We start from the raw sequence: 18,228 nt of genomic DNA, 5'->3' as shown, positions 1-18,228 counted from the left end.
TTTTTTTTTTTTTTTGAGCCAGTCCCTGAGCTTTTTGCTCAAGGCTAGTGCTCTAGCACTTGAGCCACAATGTCACTTCTGGCCTTTTCTGAGTAGTGTATTAGAGATGAGAGTCTGGGCCATTTGAAGCCAGCATGGCTTCAAACCAATAGATTCTCAGACCTCAACCTTCTGAGTAGCTAGGATTACAGGTGTGAGCCACCAGCACCAATAGTTCTGGCTTTTTTGCTGGGTATTGGAGATGAGTCTCATTGATTTGTCTACCTGGGCTGGCTCCAAACTATAATACTCAGCACAGCCTCCACAGTACCCAGGATTGCAGCATGAGCCACCAGCACCCAACAGTTGTAGTATCTTTATAGCATGGTGCTATGGTAATAGCTATAGTTGGTTTGTATGTGTGTGCTGGTCCTTGGGTATTGTCCCTGAACTTTTGTGCTCAAGTTTATCACTTGAGCCACAGCTCCACTCCAGGTAGTTAATTGGAGATGAGTCTCATGGACTTAACTGCCTGAACTGGCTTCAAACATCCTCAGATTTCAGCCTCCTGAAATCTGTTATAATTGCAGTGATTATAACACACTGCCTCAAAACTTATTGGGGGGCTGGGAAGGTGGCTCAGTGGTAGAGCGCATGCCTTGCATGCCAGATGCCCTGGGTTCGATTCCTCAGCACCACATAAGCAAAAAGAAAAAAGCCGGAAGTGGCGCTGTAGCTCAAGTGGTAGAGCGCTAGCCTTGAGCTGAAGAGCTGAGGGACACTGCCCAAGCCCAGAGTTCAGGCCCCATGACCGGACCCAGAAAAACAAAAAAAAAAACTTTTATTGGACCGTAAGCTTTGTAGATTGTTTTGGGCTGGGCAAATGGCAAAACAGCTGGTTACTAAGCTACATGCAGTCCTCATGGCTTCCTTAAAGCAATGCCTGGAATCTTTGTGGGACACAGAAAAGGGTAGAATTCCACCTGCCAATCTGTCACATAGTTTCTCTTAACTGTTCAGTTATTAGGCCTTACATGTCCTGAGCCAGTATTCAACATGTTTGGTGGAAACTGCAAAGCTCATGAATGAACTGGTTTTAAAACATGTTCTGCTACAGCTGCACTGATGGCTCATATGTATAAATGTAGCTTCTCAGGAGGCTGAGATCTGAGGGTCATGTTTCAATCAGCCTGGGCAGAAAAGTCTCTGTGAGACCCCTACCTCCACTTAACCACTCAAAAACCAAAGTGGTACTGTGGCCTTGAGTAAAAAGAGCCAAGGAACACCACCTAGGCCCTAAGTTCAAGCCCCAGGACTAGCACAAAAAGTTCCAGATCAGAGCAAAACAAATCAAGGCTCTGACTACTGGCACAAAAACAAAAATAATTTGCCCAAAAGGAAAAAAAAAAAAGTTCTACGTCTTATTCCTCTAGCACTAGAGGAGGGGCTACGTAGACTAGGTCCTAAGTGGTAAAACTTGCCTTTTTCCAGAGGTGCCATGGCTACACTAAAAGTACATGGGTCTGTAGCTGCTTAGAAATGTTTCCTATCCTGGTATATGGAAGGTTTTGTGTTTTGTTTGGGAGGAAGGGGCAGTACTGGTGTTTAAACTCAATCCCTTGTATTTACTAGGCACCAGTACTGGAGCTACACTCAACCATTTTGGTTTATTTTTCAGATAGGGCCTGAACCTTGATTCTAAGGCCAGTGTAACTGAAATTAGAGGTTCTCCATCATGTCCAGCTTTGCTAATTGAGATGCTCTTCTCCTGAGATTGATTTTAAAACAGTAATTATCTTGGTCTGTACTTCCCTAGTAACAGGTTACAGACATATGCCTCAGTGCTCAGTCCTCAAAGGTTTTTATAAAATAATTGAAACTGAACAGTTTACAAGCTTATATGCTGAACATGACCATCTGAACATGATTGCTTGGAGGTAGTACAAGCTGACTGGTACTTGAGCAAGCCAAGTTCACAGAAGAGAGGAAACCAGACAAGACCATGTGGAGACAAGAGCCAGGAAAATCCGACTTTATTTCTTAAATACTGTGAGGGGAAATGGTCCCCTGGTGAATAAGGGCCATTGAGCAAAGAGCTAGGGATCATCAGCAAAGGCCCGATGGGTATTAGGGAAGCGCTGGGGGGTGTAGTTGGGGTCTTCCTGCAGTCGTTTTTGTATATCAGACCGGAGCTAGAAAAAGAGAATAAGCAGGTTGAAGGTCTAGCCAAACCCCATAATCCCAGCAAGCACACAAAACCATCCCTCAGGAACTAATACTTCCCCCACCAGCCATACCATCAACAGCCCAAAATAGCACCAACTGAGCCTTCCCAGATGCCATAAGGGAAAAGTGTTCTCTGAAAGGATGCAGAGAAAAGGGACCCTGGCCCAACCCCTCCCACTAGACCATCCCTATTCTGCTAAAAGGTGGGGGGCACCTGCTGCCTGTAGCTCTCCTGAACCTCTGGTGCCTCCAGGTCCCGGCTCAGGCTCTCAGGGCTCGTCAGGGGCCTAGCTCCGGCTGCCTTAGCTGCCCGGCTCACAGCCTCTGAGAGAAGCAGCTGGGGGCCCTCACCCTGCATCGTCTGGGGGATAGGGGATTGGGAGGGAAAAGAGGATCGATGTCAGATCCAGTGCCACCACCCAGTTCATCCTCTCCATGAGTCAACCGCTGAGTGTCTACACTAATGGAGATAAGGGAAACAGCCCACACATGGGTTTTCACTTTTTGGCAATGCTAGGGTTTGAACTTGGGGTCTTGTGCTTGCTGATCAGACCCTCTACTACTCAAACCACACCCTTGGCCCTTTTTGCTTTAGTTATTTTTGAATAGGTTTTTTTTTTCACTCTTTGCCCAGGCCAGCCTGGACAACAATCCTATTTATACTTTCAGTATATCTAAGATGACAAGTGTACACCATCATCCCCCACTCTTACTGGTTGAGATGGGGACACTCAAACCTCTTGCCTATGATGGTCTTAAATCATAATCCTCCCCATCGCCACCTCCCACATGTGACTTTTGACAGCAAAAATGCCTTCCTGTCTCACAAAACCCAGAGATGTTTGGATGTGCTGAATCTGAAGCAAGAGGACATGGATCACTCATACAGGATATGAAGCTAATTTATGCATAGGAAGAAGCCTACCATGAAAGGAAATAGGCTTAAGTCACTTAGGGAATAAGGCATCTAAGGGACTGACTGCTAGCAATAGCTGGACCAAGTTCTGTGTGGTTAGGCACCAACTACAAGCCCCAAAAGGTTTCCTCATTAAATGAAAAGAGTGAACTAGAAAGTGCTTCCACTCTAGTTTGATTCTAAGCATAACAAGGGAACTAGAAAGGGCTTCTCAAGGAAGTGAGAAACCAACCTTGCGTCTCTTGGCAGGCATACCGCTGAGGTAGGCGTCACTCAGGGGTGGCTGGGGTTTCACCTTCCGCTGACTCTGAATGTCCTGCTGGATAATAGGGACCCATTCCTGTTAAGGAAAAGACCAGAAAGTAATTCCCACAACTTACAGCTGCCTCAACCCAATGGTTCATCTTATGCCACTTACTGGTGGGACTGCAGCTGCCCACGGTTCTGTCTCAGTTGAAGCCCCATCTTGTTCATCGCGGGAGCCACCCTCAGGAGCAGGGGGTGGGCCTCGGGACATGGCCTCTTCTGCTGTTGTTCCAGGGGCTGGGGAAGCATTCTCCCGCTGGGAGTCAGATGGCAGGAAGATCCAGACTTCAGAATTCTTAGCCTCCAGCCCTTCTTCCCCCAGCCCTCCAAATTCCATATCTGGTCCCTCAACCTCTTCCTGGTACCTGAGGTTCAGGGGAAGTTCTTTCTGCTCCCTGAACTTCCATTGGCTCCTCCGAAAGTGGCTGTGAGAATGGATCAGAAAAAGAGAACAAAACAAAGCCCACTCAGATCTCTGTCCAAGGTCTCTCAAGTCTCCTGACCCCAGATCTCACGAGGTCTCTTACCTGAGGTGGGTCACCAATCCTGCGCACATATCTGAGAATAGCATCCGGGCCCACAGGCATGTGCTCCAAGACTACCTGCAGTCTCAGGCCCATCATAGTGGTCAGCCAGCTCACCAAAGATGGATTCACGCCACGAGACATACGACGCTAAGGGTCAGGAAGGAGATGTGAAACATAAAACCTCAACCACCTTTCACAATTGATCAGATCCAGGGTAATGGGTGGCATTTGGGAGGAGAAAACTGGAAACTATGTAGGACACAGAAGGAAAGGATGGGGCCCTGGAGTTGAGTGGTGCTTACAATTCGGCCATTAATGACAGCAGCAAGCTCCATCTGCTGTCCCCCCAAGCAGTGCAGGTTCAGGGCCAAGCATTCAAACAGACCCTGGTTACACAACTCCAACAACCGGGCTCCAAATCCATTGTCTGTAATCCAGATATAAGAAGGGAACATTGATGCCTTGCATACCAACATATCCCCACTCACCCTGGCCTGGTCAGCCCCTAACCTGTGCAATGTAGCACATGAGCAGCAATGCTATTAAATTGCTCCTGGAGAAATTCTAGATTTGTCCGGATGATGTCCACACCTGGCTGAACCTGCACCAAAGACTGAAAGACAAAGCATACAGTAAGAACCAAGTAAGAACTGGGCACTGGTGGCTCATGTCTATAATCCTAGCTACTCAGGAGGCTGAGATCTGAGGATTGTGGTTCAAAGCCAGCCTGGGCAGGAAAGTCTGTGGGACTCTTACCTCCACTAAACTTCCAACAAAGACAGAAGTGGAGCTAAGGCAGCTCAGGGACAGTGCCCAGGACTGGCACAAAGGGGGGCAGGGCACTGGTGTCTCACAACCTGAATTCCTAGCTGAGATCTGAGGATCATGGTTTAAAGCCAGCCCAGGCAAGAAAGCCCCATCAGACTCTTTTTTGTTGGTTGTGGGGCCTGAACTCTGATCCTGGGTGCTGTCCTTCAGCATTTCAGCTCAAGGCTAGCACTCTACCACTTGAGCCACAGCACTACTTCTGGCTTTTTGTTTATGTGGTGCTGAGGAATCAAAGCCAGGGCCTCATGCATGCAAGGCAAGCACTCTACCCTAAGCCACCTTCCCAGCCTCACCCCTCCCTTTGCTGTCCCTGAGCGATTTTTACTCAAGGTTAGCCATCTCCCACTTTGAGCCAGAGTGCCACTTCCAGTTTTCTGGTGGTTTACTGGAGATAAGAGTCTCAAAGACTGGGCTGGGAAGGTGGCTCAGTGGTAGAGAGCTTGCCTTGCATGCATGAGGTCCTGGGTTCGATTCCTCAGTACCACATAAGCAAAAAGAAAAAAGCCAGAAGTGGCACTGTGGCTCAAGTTGTAGAGCGCTAGCCTTGAGCTGAAGAGCTGAGGGACAGTGCCCAGGCCCAGAGTTCAGGCCCCACGACCAGACCCAAAAAAAACAAAAAATAAACAAAACAAGAGTCTCAAAGACTTTCCTGCCCAAGCTGGCTTTAAACTGAGATCCTCAGATCTCAGCCTCCTGAGTAGCTAGGATTATAGGTGTGAGCTACCATTGCTCGGCTTCCATAAGACTCTAATCTCTGGGCTGAGAATGTGGCTTACTGGTAGAGTGCTTTCCTAGCATGCATAAGGCCCTGGCTTTGATTCCTCAACACCACATAAACAAAAAGCCAGAAGTAGTGCTGTGACTCAAGTAGTAAAGTGCCAGCCTTGAGCAAAAGAAGCTAAGGGATGGTGCCTAGGCCCTGAGTATAAGCCCCAGGACTGGCCAAAAAAAAAGACTCGTCTCCAATTAACCAAAAGGTCAGAACTGGAGGTATGTCAAGTGGTAGAACTCTAGCCTTGAGAGGAAAAAGTCTAAAAGGCAGGGGCAAGAACTAGTATGTATGCATGCGTGCGCACGCGTACATGTACACGGACACACACACACACACACACACACACACACACACACACACGGAAGTGGAAGAGGAGGCAGCAGAGAAAACTTCTCTACCCAAACACGGGCAAGTACTAGTATGTATGCACGTGTGCATACACGGGCGCACGCGCACACACGCACGCACACGCACACACACACACACACACACACACACACGGAAGTGGAAGAGGAGGCAGCAGAGAACATTAACTTCTCTACCCAAACCCAGGACAGAAAAAGAATAGAGAAAGTTTACTCACAAAACTCTCCCGCACATATTCTTCCAGCCCGGTGATCAGTGTGTGGGTTGCCATCTATGGAGGAACATCACAGCTTAGGCTTAGGCCTCTGTTCTCAAGAGACTCCCCCACCACCTCCCCACTAACAAGTCCAGGGCTGAGGTGGTACAGCTGTAGCTTTAGCTGACAGAAAAGTAGTACTGGGAATAAGGAACAAAAGGTGTGGAGGGTAAGAGCTCTTGGGATCCCAGGCTTCATTTACCCGAATGTTACTAGGTGTGGGCTCCTGGCCACCTAGGTAGTGCTGGTGGAAGAAGGATCGCAGTTGGGGCTGGAGCCGCTGTAGTGGCTGGAAATGCCCATGGAGAAGCATCACCACATCCACCATGGAGAAATTCTGGCACAGAAGAGAGAGCAAGGCCCCAAAGAATCCTGCAGACAGGGGCAGAAATTAAGCCTTTACCAGCTGGTTGCTCACCTGCCACCAGCCCATCAGCCTCATTCCATGTTGCTAATAAAGAAAGGCTATCTAGGGGTAACACTGTTCAAAAAGAAATGTATTTATGTAACTGTAACGCTTGTAAATCACCTTTACAAACAGAAAGAAAAAAGAGAGACAGAGAAAAAGAGAGAGGGAGGGAGGGAGGGATAAGAAGAGAGAAAAAAAAGAAGGAAGGAAGGAGGGAGGGAGGGAGGGAAGGAGAGAGAAGCTATCTATATTCCCTAGCTGCCCCTTCCTGGAGAAGACAAAACACCCAATTTTTGCTTACCGAGGGCACCATCAGCCCCTGGCTCAAAGATGTTGCTGGATCCACTGAGGCGTTGGATGAAGGCAGCAATACTTTCACTGCTGCCAGCCCGAGCCCCCAAGGAGCCCAGAAGGGAACTCAGCACACCTTGCACCACCGAGGTGAAAAATTCTGGTGGCAGGCTCTCAGGGCCTAGACTTCCAGGACTCCCTGTACCACCAGAAGGGGACCCTGGTGGGGGTGTGGTCTGCTGCTCTGGGGCTGGGGGTGGGGGTGGAGGAGGAGGAGGAGGGGGCGGAGGGGCAGTCTGTGTTGCCTGGCAAACAGAGAAAGAATAAAGAAAACAAGATGAGAATCAGGACAAAGATATAAAATGGCATCAAAGAGGGGACAAACAACAAGGGCCCAAGAAAAGAGCCACAGAGTTATATTCTGGTCTTTACTCTGTAAAAACAACTCTTATTATCCATTAGTAATGGCATATGGCTGTAATCCCATTACTTGTCAAACTGAGGCAGGATTTTGAGTTTGAGGCCATCCAAAGCTATACAGTAAAATCCTGTCAAAAAAAAAAAAAAGCCACAAAACTGAAACACTTGAGGATGGGAAGGTGGCTTAGTGGTAGAATGCTTGCCTTGCATGCATAAGGCCCTGGGTTTGATTCCTCAGCACCACATAAACAGAAAAAGCTGGAAGTGGCACTGTGGCTCAAGTGGTAGAGCGTTAGCCTTGAGCTAAAGAGCTGAGGGATGGTGCTCAGGCCCAGAGTTCAGGCCCACAACCGACAAAAAAAAAAACCAAACCTGAAACACTTGTGGATAGCTATTAAACAAGAGTGATTCTTTAAATGGGTTAGAGCGGAAAGCTACTAAACTTCTTCATATCCCAGAGGATTCAGAATCACTGAACTACTGGTATTTCATTAGGAGCTGTAATCCAGTGGTTAGAGAATACCAATAAAGTACTGGTCTAGGCTGGATGAAGAAACAAAGGTGAAGTAAAGGGTAAGCCAGCCACTCACCTGCAAGAAATCGGTCATGCCCTGGAGAAAGGCAGGGACTCCAGGCATTGCCACAGTGATGGTGGGAGAAGCCACGCCAGGCCCACCAGCCCCAGGCCCTGTAGGCCCCAGCAGGTTCCCCAAGAGCTGAGAGAACTGAAGATCAGCTGTGGAGGGCTGAGGTGGTGGAGGCTGAGCAGGCCCCCCAGGAGCAGGGCCAGCTGTGGTAGCTGTGTTGGTGGTTCCAGCACTAGCTGAAGCTGTGGCGGGGGCAGGAGATGGAGCCATTCCCGGAGTCCCCTGAGCTGTCAAGAATCAAAAGAAAGGTCAAACCTGAAGAAAACCCAGACACTATAGTAGCCTCATGCTGGTATTTCTAGCAGAAGAGCAAAAATGAAGAAATTATGAAAGGAATAGAGAAGTACCAGTGAACAGGCTAGGAAGGAACCTTCAGACTTGAGATGGGGAAGGATGACAACTCACCCACAAGGACAGGCTGCATAAGAAGCTGCCCCACAAGGCCGCTCACCATCTGGGCCAAGGAAGTATTCGTACCAACCCCAGAGCCCTGCTAGGGGAGACAGAGGATTTCAGTCCTGCTCTTTTCCATGACCTATCCAGAACTGCTCCTCACTGAACTCCCCGCCATTCTTGCTCACCATAGCTCCAGAGCCTGGGGGCCCTCCGGGATGGGAAGGTCGAGCCTGTGGAGGGGTGGGCCGGGCAATCACTACCCGGGTGGGAGCCGTTGGGAAGCCTGGGACCTGCTGGCCTGTGAATGGTAGAAGATGAGAGAGCCCAAAAGGGCTGAGGGATAGGCCCTTACTTGCTAGTCAACAATACCCACCACCATGGACTATGTCCCACCCCCAGGTCTCCCCTCCTTTCAGGTCATTACCTGTGGCAGCAGAGGCAACAGCTGCCACCATGGCCTGGTGAGTGATCTGGTGGGCGACGGCGTGCATGAACTCAGGGGACAGGGAGGGCAGCTGGATGAGGGTGGAGCCTGGGGGGCGGGTCTGATGTAACCTTGAACCTGGACCCCTTCAATCCACCCACTCAGCCCTACCCCTTTCTCTAACCCGGAGCTTGACCTGCTTTAGTGCCCTCATTCTTACCAAGGGTTTGGCCATGACCGGAGGGTCCTAGAGGGCCAGTGGGAGCACTCGGGACACCACCAGGCTGTGTGCCAGCATCTGGGCAGGAAGACAGAGAGAACAGCCCTGAGACCATATCCTCCTGAGATCAGCCATCCTTCAAGCTCTCTCTCACTCCCTTAATCAGAAAGCCTGCCTTTCTCTCCATCTACAAGCCATCCTTCAAGCTCTCTCTCACTCCCTTAATCAGAAAGCCTGCCTTTCTCTCCATCTACAAGGTGCTTGCTTCATGAAAACAAAACTCCAGGGTTTTGCTAGGCGCCGGTGGCTCACACCTAGCTGCTCAGGAGGCTCAGATCTGAGGATCTCGGCTCAAAGTCAGTCTGCACGAAACTCCGTGAGACTCTCTTATCTCCAATAAACCACTAGAAAACCAGAACTGCCGCTGTGGCTCAAGCGGTAGAGAGCTTGTCTTGAGCTGAAGAGCGCAGGGATAGCGCCCAAGCCCAGAGTTGAAGCCCCACAACCAACCAACCAACCCCCCCCACACACACACACTCCAAGGCTGGAAAGGTGGCTCAGTGGTAGAGTGCTTGCCTCAGGTGCATGAGGCCCTGGGTTCAATTCCTCAGCACCACATAAACAGAAAAGGCCAGTGGCACTGTGGCTCAAGTGGTAGACCACTAGCCTTGAGCTAAAGATCTGAGGGATAGCACCCAAGCCCAGAGTTCAAGCCCCATGACCAACAAAAAAAAAAAAAGAAAAACAAAACTAAGAGCAAAGTACTCCCCTCTTGCTCCTCTCCTCTCTCCTCCCTCAGGCTAACCACTAGCACTGGCCTTCTCTTTGCCCCTCCCTTACTCATTTATATCTCAGCACCAACTCCAGCCCCAATCCAACACTAGTATGATGCTCTTTTCTTCCAGTCACTGACCAAACTCACCTTGAATATTCATATGCATCATGACCACAGGTTCCACGCTCTGGTGGGAAATCCGGATGACCCTGGGGTGGCTGGTGGCTGGTGGAGGAGCTGGCCCTGGGGGGGATGCCCCCTCAGTGGAGGACTCGACAGTGGTAGAAGACGGAGCCAGAGATGATGCCTGGCCAGAACCAGGGGTAGGCACCTCCACACTGGGAGCTGGAGGGGGTCGAGTTCCATTTCCTGTCATGGTCACAGTGGTCCCCACATTGATCTGGAAAAAGGCAGGCAGGTAGAAATGAGAAAAACAAAACGTCCTAATTCAGAGTACCCTACACCCTTATCACCATGTTTCAAAAGTCTTCTCCGGGCTGGGAAGTTGGCTCAGTGCCTTGCATGCCTGAGGTCCTGGGTTCGATTCCTCAGCACCACATAAGCAAAAAGAAAAAAGCTGGAAGTGGCGCTGTGGCTCAAGTGGTAGAGTGCTAGCCTTGAGCTGAAGAGCTGAGGGACAGCGCCCAGGCCCAGAGTTCAGGCCCCACAACCGGACCAAAAAAAAAAAAAGTCTTCTCCCTCTTTGATCTTTTCCAAGTCCAGCAGCCACTCTGATCAATCCACCATACCCCACTCCATTCTCCCCTGGCTCAGCTTCCCCCAGCCCACCTGAATGGGAATGGCTGCCTGCTGGAGCACCATTGGGGTGGTGTAGTGAGACATGGGCCGAACCACATGCAGGTGCCGTGGGGGTGCACAGGCCAAATTGCAGCGCAGGTCAGACAGTGCCACAAATGTGTTCCCCAGCAGCCGCAGACTCTCCCCCACCAGGTTGATCAACCTCTGGTCTTCTTCACGGCCTTCATGCTGTGCCCCAGATCAAACACAGAAAAGCAGGAAATATTAAGCTGGAATTCACCTTACTGAAAATGTTAAACTGAACTCTACCTTACTAACAGCAGTAATAATGCCATGTTCTATAAGGTTTCAATATATCCTTGGGATTTCTGCACGAACCAAAGCTTAGCAGGTAAATTCTACTTAATACACATAAAGAATTTTGTACTAAAATGAACTGAACAAGGGATAGTTGAGTCATCATCTACTAATCTTCTTTACGTTTCAAATTTCCTACACAATTCAAGGACAAAGACAGTGGGTATGGCCAAGACTTATCATCTGCTCTGTATGGGAGGAAAGATCACATGCCTATCTTCAGGGATTTTGTTGTGATACTAAGGGAGTAAATGGTTATCTGCATCTCACCCTGTTCTGAGTACTGGAGGGAAGGGGATATAAAGGAAAGAAAGGAGAAGTGATGAGTCTTGAGAGGCTCACATTGTTGTTGTAATCTGTGGTGGCAGCAGCACCCAGAACCTCATAGTAGCGCTGCAGGAAGGGCTGAAGGCGGCTCTCCAGTCGCTGCAGCTCCTGGAGCACCTCAACATATTCCGCAGGCGAAGGATGACTGTGGACAACGCCAAGGGCAATGAGCCAAGGCTGCCCTCAGAGCGCCCACCTCATAGTCCACAGATGCCCTATCTACCCTCCTGGATTATAACTCAACCTTTTGGATTAGTAGAGCTTGTTTTTTCCTCTCACACATGGGAAAATAAAAAACAACTGCTCCCACCTTCCCCCTACAATCCCATGCTGACAACACAAAGAAATGGGAAAGAGGGCTGGGAAGGTGGCTCAGTGGTAGAGCGCTTGCCTTGCATGCTCGAGGCCCTGGGTTCGATTCCTCAGCACCACATAAGCAAAAAGAAAAAAGCCGGAAGTGGCGCTGTGGCTCAAATGGTAGAGCGCTAGCCTTGAGCTGAAGAGCTGAGGGACAGCGCCCGGGCCCAGAGTTCAGGCCCCACAACCGGACCCCCCCCCAAAAAAAAGAAATGGGAAAGAATTTTTTTTGGGGGGTCCAGTCATGGGGCCTGAACTCTGGGCCCGGGCGCTGTCCCTCAGCTCTTCAACTCAATGCTAGCGCTCTACCACTTGAGCCACAGCGCCACTTCTGGCTTTTTTCTTTTTGCTTATGTGGTGCTGAGGAATCGAACCCAGGGCCTCTGGCATACAAGGCATGTGCTCTACCACTGAGCCACCTTCCCAGCCCCAGGGAAAGAATTCTGATCAGGCTCAGGAGACACAATTTGGATCTCTTTGTCCTGGAAAGAGCAATGCTCTGTTCAGCTGCCAGTCCTAACTTCATTTACCTACACCAACAGGCCCACCTGGCCTCACAGTGCTAATTCTACAAGGGACCCTGAGCAATGCTTCCCCTCCTCCCACCATCCCTCCCCTGGTCTTCATGTTGTACTCAGGAACCCCCAAATCCCCAAAGATTCCCTTTTTAATCTTACTTGGGTGCATTAGTCTCTGGGGCAGGTGTTGGGCCCACTGGGGCAGGGCCAGAAGGGGTGAGTTCTGGGCTCTGGGCTGGGGCACGCTCCTCTGTTTCTTCTGCCTCCATGGGCTCCCGTGGAGGTGCTTCACTTTCAACTGTTTCTGATGGCTGTGAGCTCAGGGATACTAGCTCTGGGGCCATGGTTGGCGTCTGAGGAGGTAGCTGACTGGGTTGTGCTTGGGATCCCCCTCGACACTAAATGTGAGAAAAGAGTCAGGAGAACAAAGACAGAATAAGACTGCTGCCATTAATTACTCAGACTACAGGAGTCAAGAGTGAAGATGGTATTCTAACTGGATTCCTCAAAGGCAGGACTCAATATTTGTGTATTTGATTCCCCAGCAACAGTATTATGACTGTCAATATTAGATACACAATAAATGTCTGTAATATCTGTAAATGAATCAGTAACAACGAGTAAGGACTGTGAATTCCTAACCTCAACCACAAGGAAAGGCCATACGTTGCAGCACCAACACAAACCAGTAAAATGAGGACACACTGATACTGAGCATGATAGTAAAGAAATAAAAACTTGTTGAATGTGCTTAGCATGATGGTACACATCTGTAATCTCTACACTCAGGAGGCTGACACAGGAGGATTATAAGTTTAAGGCGAACCTGAGTTACATAGTGAGACTCTGTCTCAAAAGAAACAAAAAATTGTGGGTGCTTCTTTCATGGGAGAGATTCTATGAAGTTATCTGACAAGTTTGAAACAAAATCCCAGATACCAGGCATCACAAATGCTGGCAAGGACAAGACAGCCTCACAAAGATACATTTTCTGCTTAAGAGAACTGTAAAACAGAGACCAGATTAGAAAAACAAAAATGTGCCCCCAAAACCCAGGCCACGAGTAAAGAGGAGCAAAGGAAAACTCCCATCTAGATTTGCTCACTTACCTCCATCCGGGATAGTAAGGTCTGTATATCCCTTATCATGTGTTGAGCCATCACCAGCCGAACCCGGGGCTCACTCTACAATATGAGATGGATGATCAGCGTGGGTTTGAGATAAAAGCCATGAGTTTTACCACCTACTAAACCAGATCCCAGGCATCTCCTCAGCCAGGTCCTCCCCCATCTGATGGCCTCCTTCTCCCAGATCCCCTTCCCTGACCCTCCCAGGCCCCTCGATACCTGAATCGGGGCCTGTTCCATGTTGATGTGAACATCCACAGCAGAGCCGTCACTCTGGGGAAAGGGTAAGGGAAGTTGTTCTGGGAGAAGTCAGATACTAAGGCCTCCATAATTCCAACTCAGTCTCTGAAATCCCAACTCTTTTTCTTAAAAGGTAGGCCAATATCAGACTAAAGGACTCTGCAAATCCAGTCTAAATACAGATATCTATCTTACGAGCCCCCTAATGCTACCACAAGCAAACCTATCCTGCCCTTTCCCACAAATTTCACACATATGGGACCCAGGCTTACAGGAAGATTGAAGGTTCCAACCATGACATAGCTGTTGGCATTCCGGTCATGAACAGAGGCCCCAGGGCCCCGAGTACCAGGCAGGGGTCCACCACCATGGGTGGCTGAAGTAGATCCTGTTCCAGAAGATGCTCCCGAAGGGAGCTGAGTCTGAGGAGGAGCTCGTTCCACCAGGTGAATAACCTTTCCCCCAACATCTGCAGGGGAAAAAAAAAAAGGTAATACACCAAAATAGGTAAACTCAGAGCCTTCACTCATGTCTCTGGGACAATAGCCTCAGCCTCTGAACTGCCTCCCCACCCTCTTACTGTATTCCTGGAGCTTCTTATCATCTTGCAAAACTCGTCCCTGGTAGATGAGACGTTGTTTCTCAGATGGGATGCTGACAGAGGCAGCAATATGCTCCTTAAACTCTTTTACGTTCATCTACAAGGAGGACAAGTGACACATAGTAATCAGAGAATGGAGGAAAAAGAGACACCTCACTTGTGGAAACTGGGGTAAAAACCATTACAGAATCACTATCCAACTATTTACTAGGGAATTTAATTACTGTAAAAAGCCATTAACTGTGACAGTCCTGTCCGAATTCAAACAACAAACAATGAAACCAGCCAAATGCTGGTAGCTCACACTTGTAATTCTACCTACTCAGGAGGCTGAGATCTGAGGATTGTGGTTTGAAACCAACTCAAGCAGTAAAGTCCATGAGACTCTTTATTTCCAATTAACCAACCAAAAAAAGGTTGGAGGGAGCCAACTAACATTCCTTCTCTCTTCTGGTCTCCCAAGGACTATGTCTAGAGATACCAATAACGCCTTCCTAAACACAAAATAATATCAGGTTATTCCCTCTAATCTCAAAGACTAAAGTAATAGCAAAGAAAAGATGGAATGGGAATTTTTTTTTTTTGGGGGGGGGTCTGGTCATGGGGCCTGAACTCTGGGCCTGGGCGCTGTCCCTCAGCTCTTCAGTTCAAGGCTAGTGCTCTACCACTTGAGCCACAGCGCCACTTCCGGCTTTTTTCTTTTTGCTTATGTGGTGCTGAGGAATCGAACCCAGGGCCTCAGGCATACAAGGCTAGCGCTCTACCACTGAGCCACCTTCCCAGCCCCTGGAATGGGAATTTAAGCTAAGGAAAACCAATGAAAAAGGAAAGAAGAGAATAAAGTGCTGGGGGGAGGGAAAGAATATAACTTAGAACTAGGGAAAGAGAAGGGGATACTTTCTTACTAAGCAAATGACTCGAGACATACCAGAATATTTACATGAATCTAATCACAAGAGCCTGTATGATCCTGCATATTTTAGAACACTACAAACTATTCAAAATTTGTCTACAAAAAAATATAGGTATAAAGCCATAAATAACTATGTCCATGTTTCACTAAGTTTAAGAGATTCAAATTATTCCAGACATTATTCACTCTATTCAACAGTCTGTTAGGCTTCTACTTACATTATGATTTCTTGTCCCTTATAAACACATCATATACCTGTGATCAATTGGCTTATAAGAAATGATTCTTTGAGGTATTTATGCTAGAGCTGTGCCTTTGCCTCTAGACTGTGGTCAACCCATAATAAGAGCATGGATTCTTCCTTTCTTTGTATTTCCCTCTACACTGAGCTTTAGCAAGGTAAAGGCAGAACAAAATCTGCCTCATTCAACATTAACCATACCTTTTCACTCAACACAAAGCATCAGATGATGTTCTGTCTAGAATATGAACAAATGAATCAATAAAAAGAACATTTAAGGACAAGAAAACTAAGGTCTTCTCTAAGGAAGAAAAAGGAAGAGCTAATGGATGTCTCCCAAAAATGCTGGGGTCTCACCTGGGCCCCTACAATAAAGGTCCGGGTCTGAGAGTCCAAGGTCTTCACCAGCACCTCCAGGCTGTCAGGCTCCTCCATAGCGGTACTGGTACTATCACTGGGCTCCATGACCCACAGCTCTCTAAGGAAGACCGAAGGGAGTCAGGTCCGCTGTCGCTCGTAGATTTTACATACCCGGAAGCCTCCCCAGCCTGAATCTCCGCCCCAATACCTAAAAAGTTCCTGCTGCAAAAGCAAACACACTCACACCCGCCCTCATCCCTCGTCTGATTCCGGGGCACCGGGAGAGAAACACAAAGGGCAGGAGATCGACGACATAGGGAGCTAAAGGACGGGAAATGGGAGGGGCTCCACAATGCCAATCACAACTAGGGAGGGCCAGCTGGGCTGGGAATCAGGAAAGGAAGCGAGAGGAGTGTCATCACCAGTTACGAGGGCAAGGGCCGGAGAGCTCTCCCCGGACAACGCGAGAGCGAGGGTCGCGCCAGAATTGGCGCAGAGAGAAGCTTCGCGCACGCGCGCCACGCCCATCGAACCCGCCTAAATCACTACGGCCCCAGGACCGCACTCACTGGGGGCCAGGAACCGCTGGCTGGCGGGCCCCACTTCCGCCTTCCGTAGATGTTCCAGCAGAACGGCTCAGCTCACACGCGGCCGGCCAAACTCACACACACACACAAACACACACACCGAACACCACCACCACCCTGCGGCTCCGCCCCCGACTTCCCCGCCGTACCGTCACTTCCGGTCTCCCCTAACTTGCCACCGAAGGCCACTTCCGTTTCCCCGTTAGTATTGGGGCTCTCAAGGCGGTACTTCCGGCTTCCCCAGGTCTTCTGTATTTACTTATGTGGGGCACGATGAGAAAGTCTGCGGCCCCAAATACGGAGTTCCTAGGGGCCAGACGGGCCGGGGTCGGCCAGGATGGGAGAGAGCCGAGCACCCCGAAGAGCCGTCACCGCCGCCGTCTCCCGGGGGACCGTTCTGCGCCTGCGTGAGTCTCACTACGCACGCGTAACATTAAGCACCTCCCTCCCCCCCCCACTTTGTGTTTGTGCTTCCTTAGTACGCACGCGTATAAGGAAGCGCCAGGAGGTTGAGGTGTCTATGTAAATGCCTGACAAAGAATTGGGACTATTTTTGCCTCGGGAAAGACTACGAACAATTGTATTGGGCACTAGAGTCTGGAAAATTATGATGTCCCTCGGAGTTAAACTTTTGGCAGGCAGTGGATTGAAGGCGGCACAGTCCTAGCCACCTAAAACTGGTCCTTACACTGCGCCCTAGAGCCTGAGCCTCCGGAAGTGGCCTTTTCCCGCGGGCAGTTGGGGGGCGGCTCGCGAGCTGCTGTATTGTGTGCGGTGGAGTCGTTGGACCCGAGCTCAGTGTGGCGGGGGAGGGCGTTTTGCAGGCGGTGGGCGTCATCTTGCTCTTTGGCGGAGCTCGGTCGAGGGCACACATCATGTTTTAGGAAAACTAAGCATGCCACTGCCTTTCGGGACTTGGAAGTGAAAGGAGGAGCCGCCAAAAGTCTTCTGCAGATTGGGGAGCGCGGGGGAGGGGGGGGGGACCGGGGGGGGGATCGCGACTACCGACATTCTGCTCTTCTTCCCTATCTTAAGCTTATATCCAGTATGAAGTTATTGTTTACTGAACACATAGTGTATGCCAATTAGCGTATTTTTTAAAAGCCTTCACAATCTGAGATGCATTAACATCCCCTCTATAATGTAAGTATAATTCGATGAACCTAAGGACTCAAGTCCTGACCTATCAGACTTAAGGTTTTAGGTCTATAAGTTTTTGTTGCGTTTTAGGTTCTTTATTTGTTTTGCCGGTCCTGGGGCTTGGACTCAGGGCTTGTGCGCTGTCCCTCCGTCTGTGTTCAGGACTAGCGCTCTTGAGCCACAGCATCACTTTCGGCTTTTTTTTTTTTTTCCTTTGAGTCCGGTCGTGGGGCCTGAACTCTGGGCCTGCGTGCTGTCCCTCAGCTCTTTAGCTCAAGGCTAGTGCTCTACCACTTGAGCCACAGCGCTGCTTCCGGCTTTTTTTTCTTTTTGCTTATGTAGTGCTGGGGAATCGAACCCAGGGCCTCAAGCACTCTTACCACTGAGCCACCTTCCCAGCTCCACTTTCGGCTTTTTCTGTGTAGGCTATTGGAGATAAGTCTCATGGACTTTACTGCCCGGGCTAGCTTCGAACTGCGATCCTCAGATCTTAGCCTCCTGAGTAGCTAGAACTACAGGCATGATAGGATTACTGGCATGAGCTACCAGCACCCCAGCCCCATAATGGTTGTAGCTCCGTGGCAGGGTACATGCTTAGGGTGCACAAGGCACTGGGTCCACACTCTGCACCACAAAAAAAAAAAACAAACATTACCCCCAAATAGTACAGAATAATCAACTCTTAAACCCATCATCTAGGGCTGGGAAAGTGGCTCAGTGGTCGCTTGCCTTGCCTGCGTGAGGCCCTGGGCTTGATTCCTCAGCACCACCTAAGCAAAAAGAAAAAAAGCCGGAAGTGTGCTGTGGTTCAAATGGTAGAGCGCTAGCCTTGAGCTGCAGAGCTAAGGGACAGCGCCCAGGCCCAGAGTTCAGGCCCATGACCAGACCCTCCCCCCCCCAAAAAAAAAAAAAACTATCATCTAGCCTTTTTTTTTTTTTTTTT

At 49.4% G+C, this 18,228-nt stretch overlaps 1 protein-coding gene across 13 annotated transcripts; it reads right to left on the bottom strand.

Moving 5' to 3' along the window:
• Positions 1–1,984: 1,984 nt before the first annotated feature.
• Positions 1,985–16,591, bottom strand: Bag6 (BCL2-associated athanogene 6). Of its 13 annotated transcripts, none has more exons than XM_013031354.1 (26): positions 16,295–16,539; positions 15,556–15,676; positions 14,024–14,141; positions 13,716–13,912; positions 13,423–13,476; positions 13,186–13,260; positions 12,236–12,474; positions 11,217–11,346; positions 10,548–10,745; positions 9,906–10,158; positions 8,984–9,061; positions 8,764–8,871; positions 8,525–8,637; positions 8,349–8,436; positions 7,887–8,170; positions 6,887–7,181; positions 6,379–6,548; positions 6,138–6,191; positions 4,465–4,567; positions 4,257–4,381; positions 3,955–4,101; positions 3,793–3,852; positions 3,540–3,683; positions 3,354–3,461; positions 2,420–2,566; positions 1,985–2,171 (listed from the first exon to the last, which is right to left on the bottom strand). In XM_013031354.1, exons 2-26 carry the CDS (start codon positions 15,661–15,663, stop codon positions 2,076–2,078), a joined length of 3,492 nt encoding a protein of 1,163 aa, XP_012886808.1. In that variant the 5' UTR covers positions 15,664–15,676; positions 16,295–16,539; the 3' UTR covers positions 1,985–2,075. The 13 variants fall into 13 exon arrangements, with proteins under 13 accessions (XP_012886808.1, XP_012886812.1, XP_012886809.1 ...); XM_013031358.1 differs by having other exon boundaries at positions 3,354–3,440; XM_013031355.1 differs by lacking the exon at positions 16,295–16,539 and adding an exon at positions 16,128–16,261.
• Positions 16,592–18,228: the final 1,637 nt, after the last annotated feature.

Source organism: Dipodomys ordii, unplaced genomic scaffold (genome assembly GCF_000151885.1).
Source record: "Dipodomys ordii isolate 6190 unplaced genomic scaffold, Dord_2.0 Scaffold138, whole genome shotgun sequence".
Taxonomy (NCBI): Eukaryota; Metazoa; Chordata; class Mammalia; order Rodentia; family Heteromyidae; genus Dipodomys; species Dipodomys ordii.
The sequence above is the reverse complement of the archived record's forward strand: the minus strand, read 5'-3'. Positions and strand labels throughout refer to the sequence as shown.

Coding starts and splice junctions, on each gene's coding strand:
- Bag6 (XM_013031354.1), bottom strand. CDS start 15,663: ATGGAGCCCAGTGATAGTACCAGTACCGCTATGGAGGAGCCTGACAGC. Junction 6,549..6,886: donor AGGGGCTGATGGTGCCCTCG/GTAAGCAAAAAT, acceptor CCCTGTCTGCAG/GATTCTTTGGGGCCTTGCTC. Junction 3,853..3,954: donor GGATTGGTGACCCACCTCAG/GTAAGAGACCTC, acceptor CCATTCTCACAG/CCACTTTCGGAGGAGCCAAT.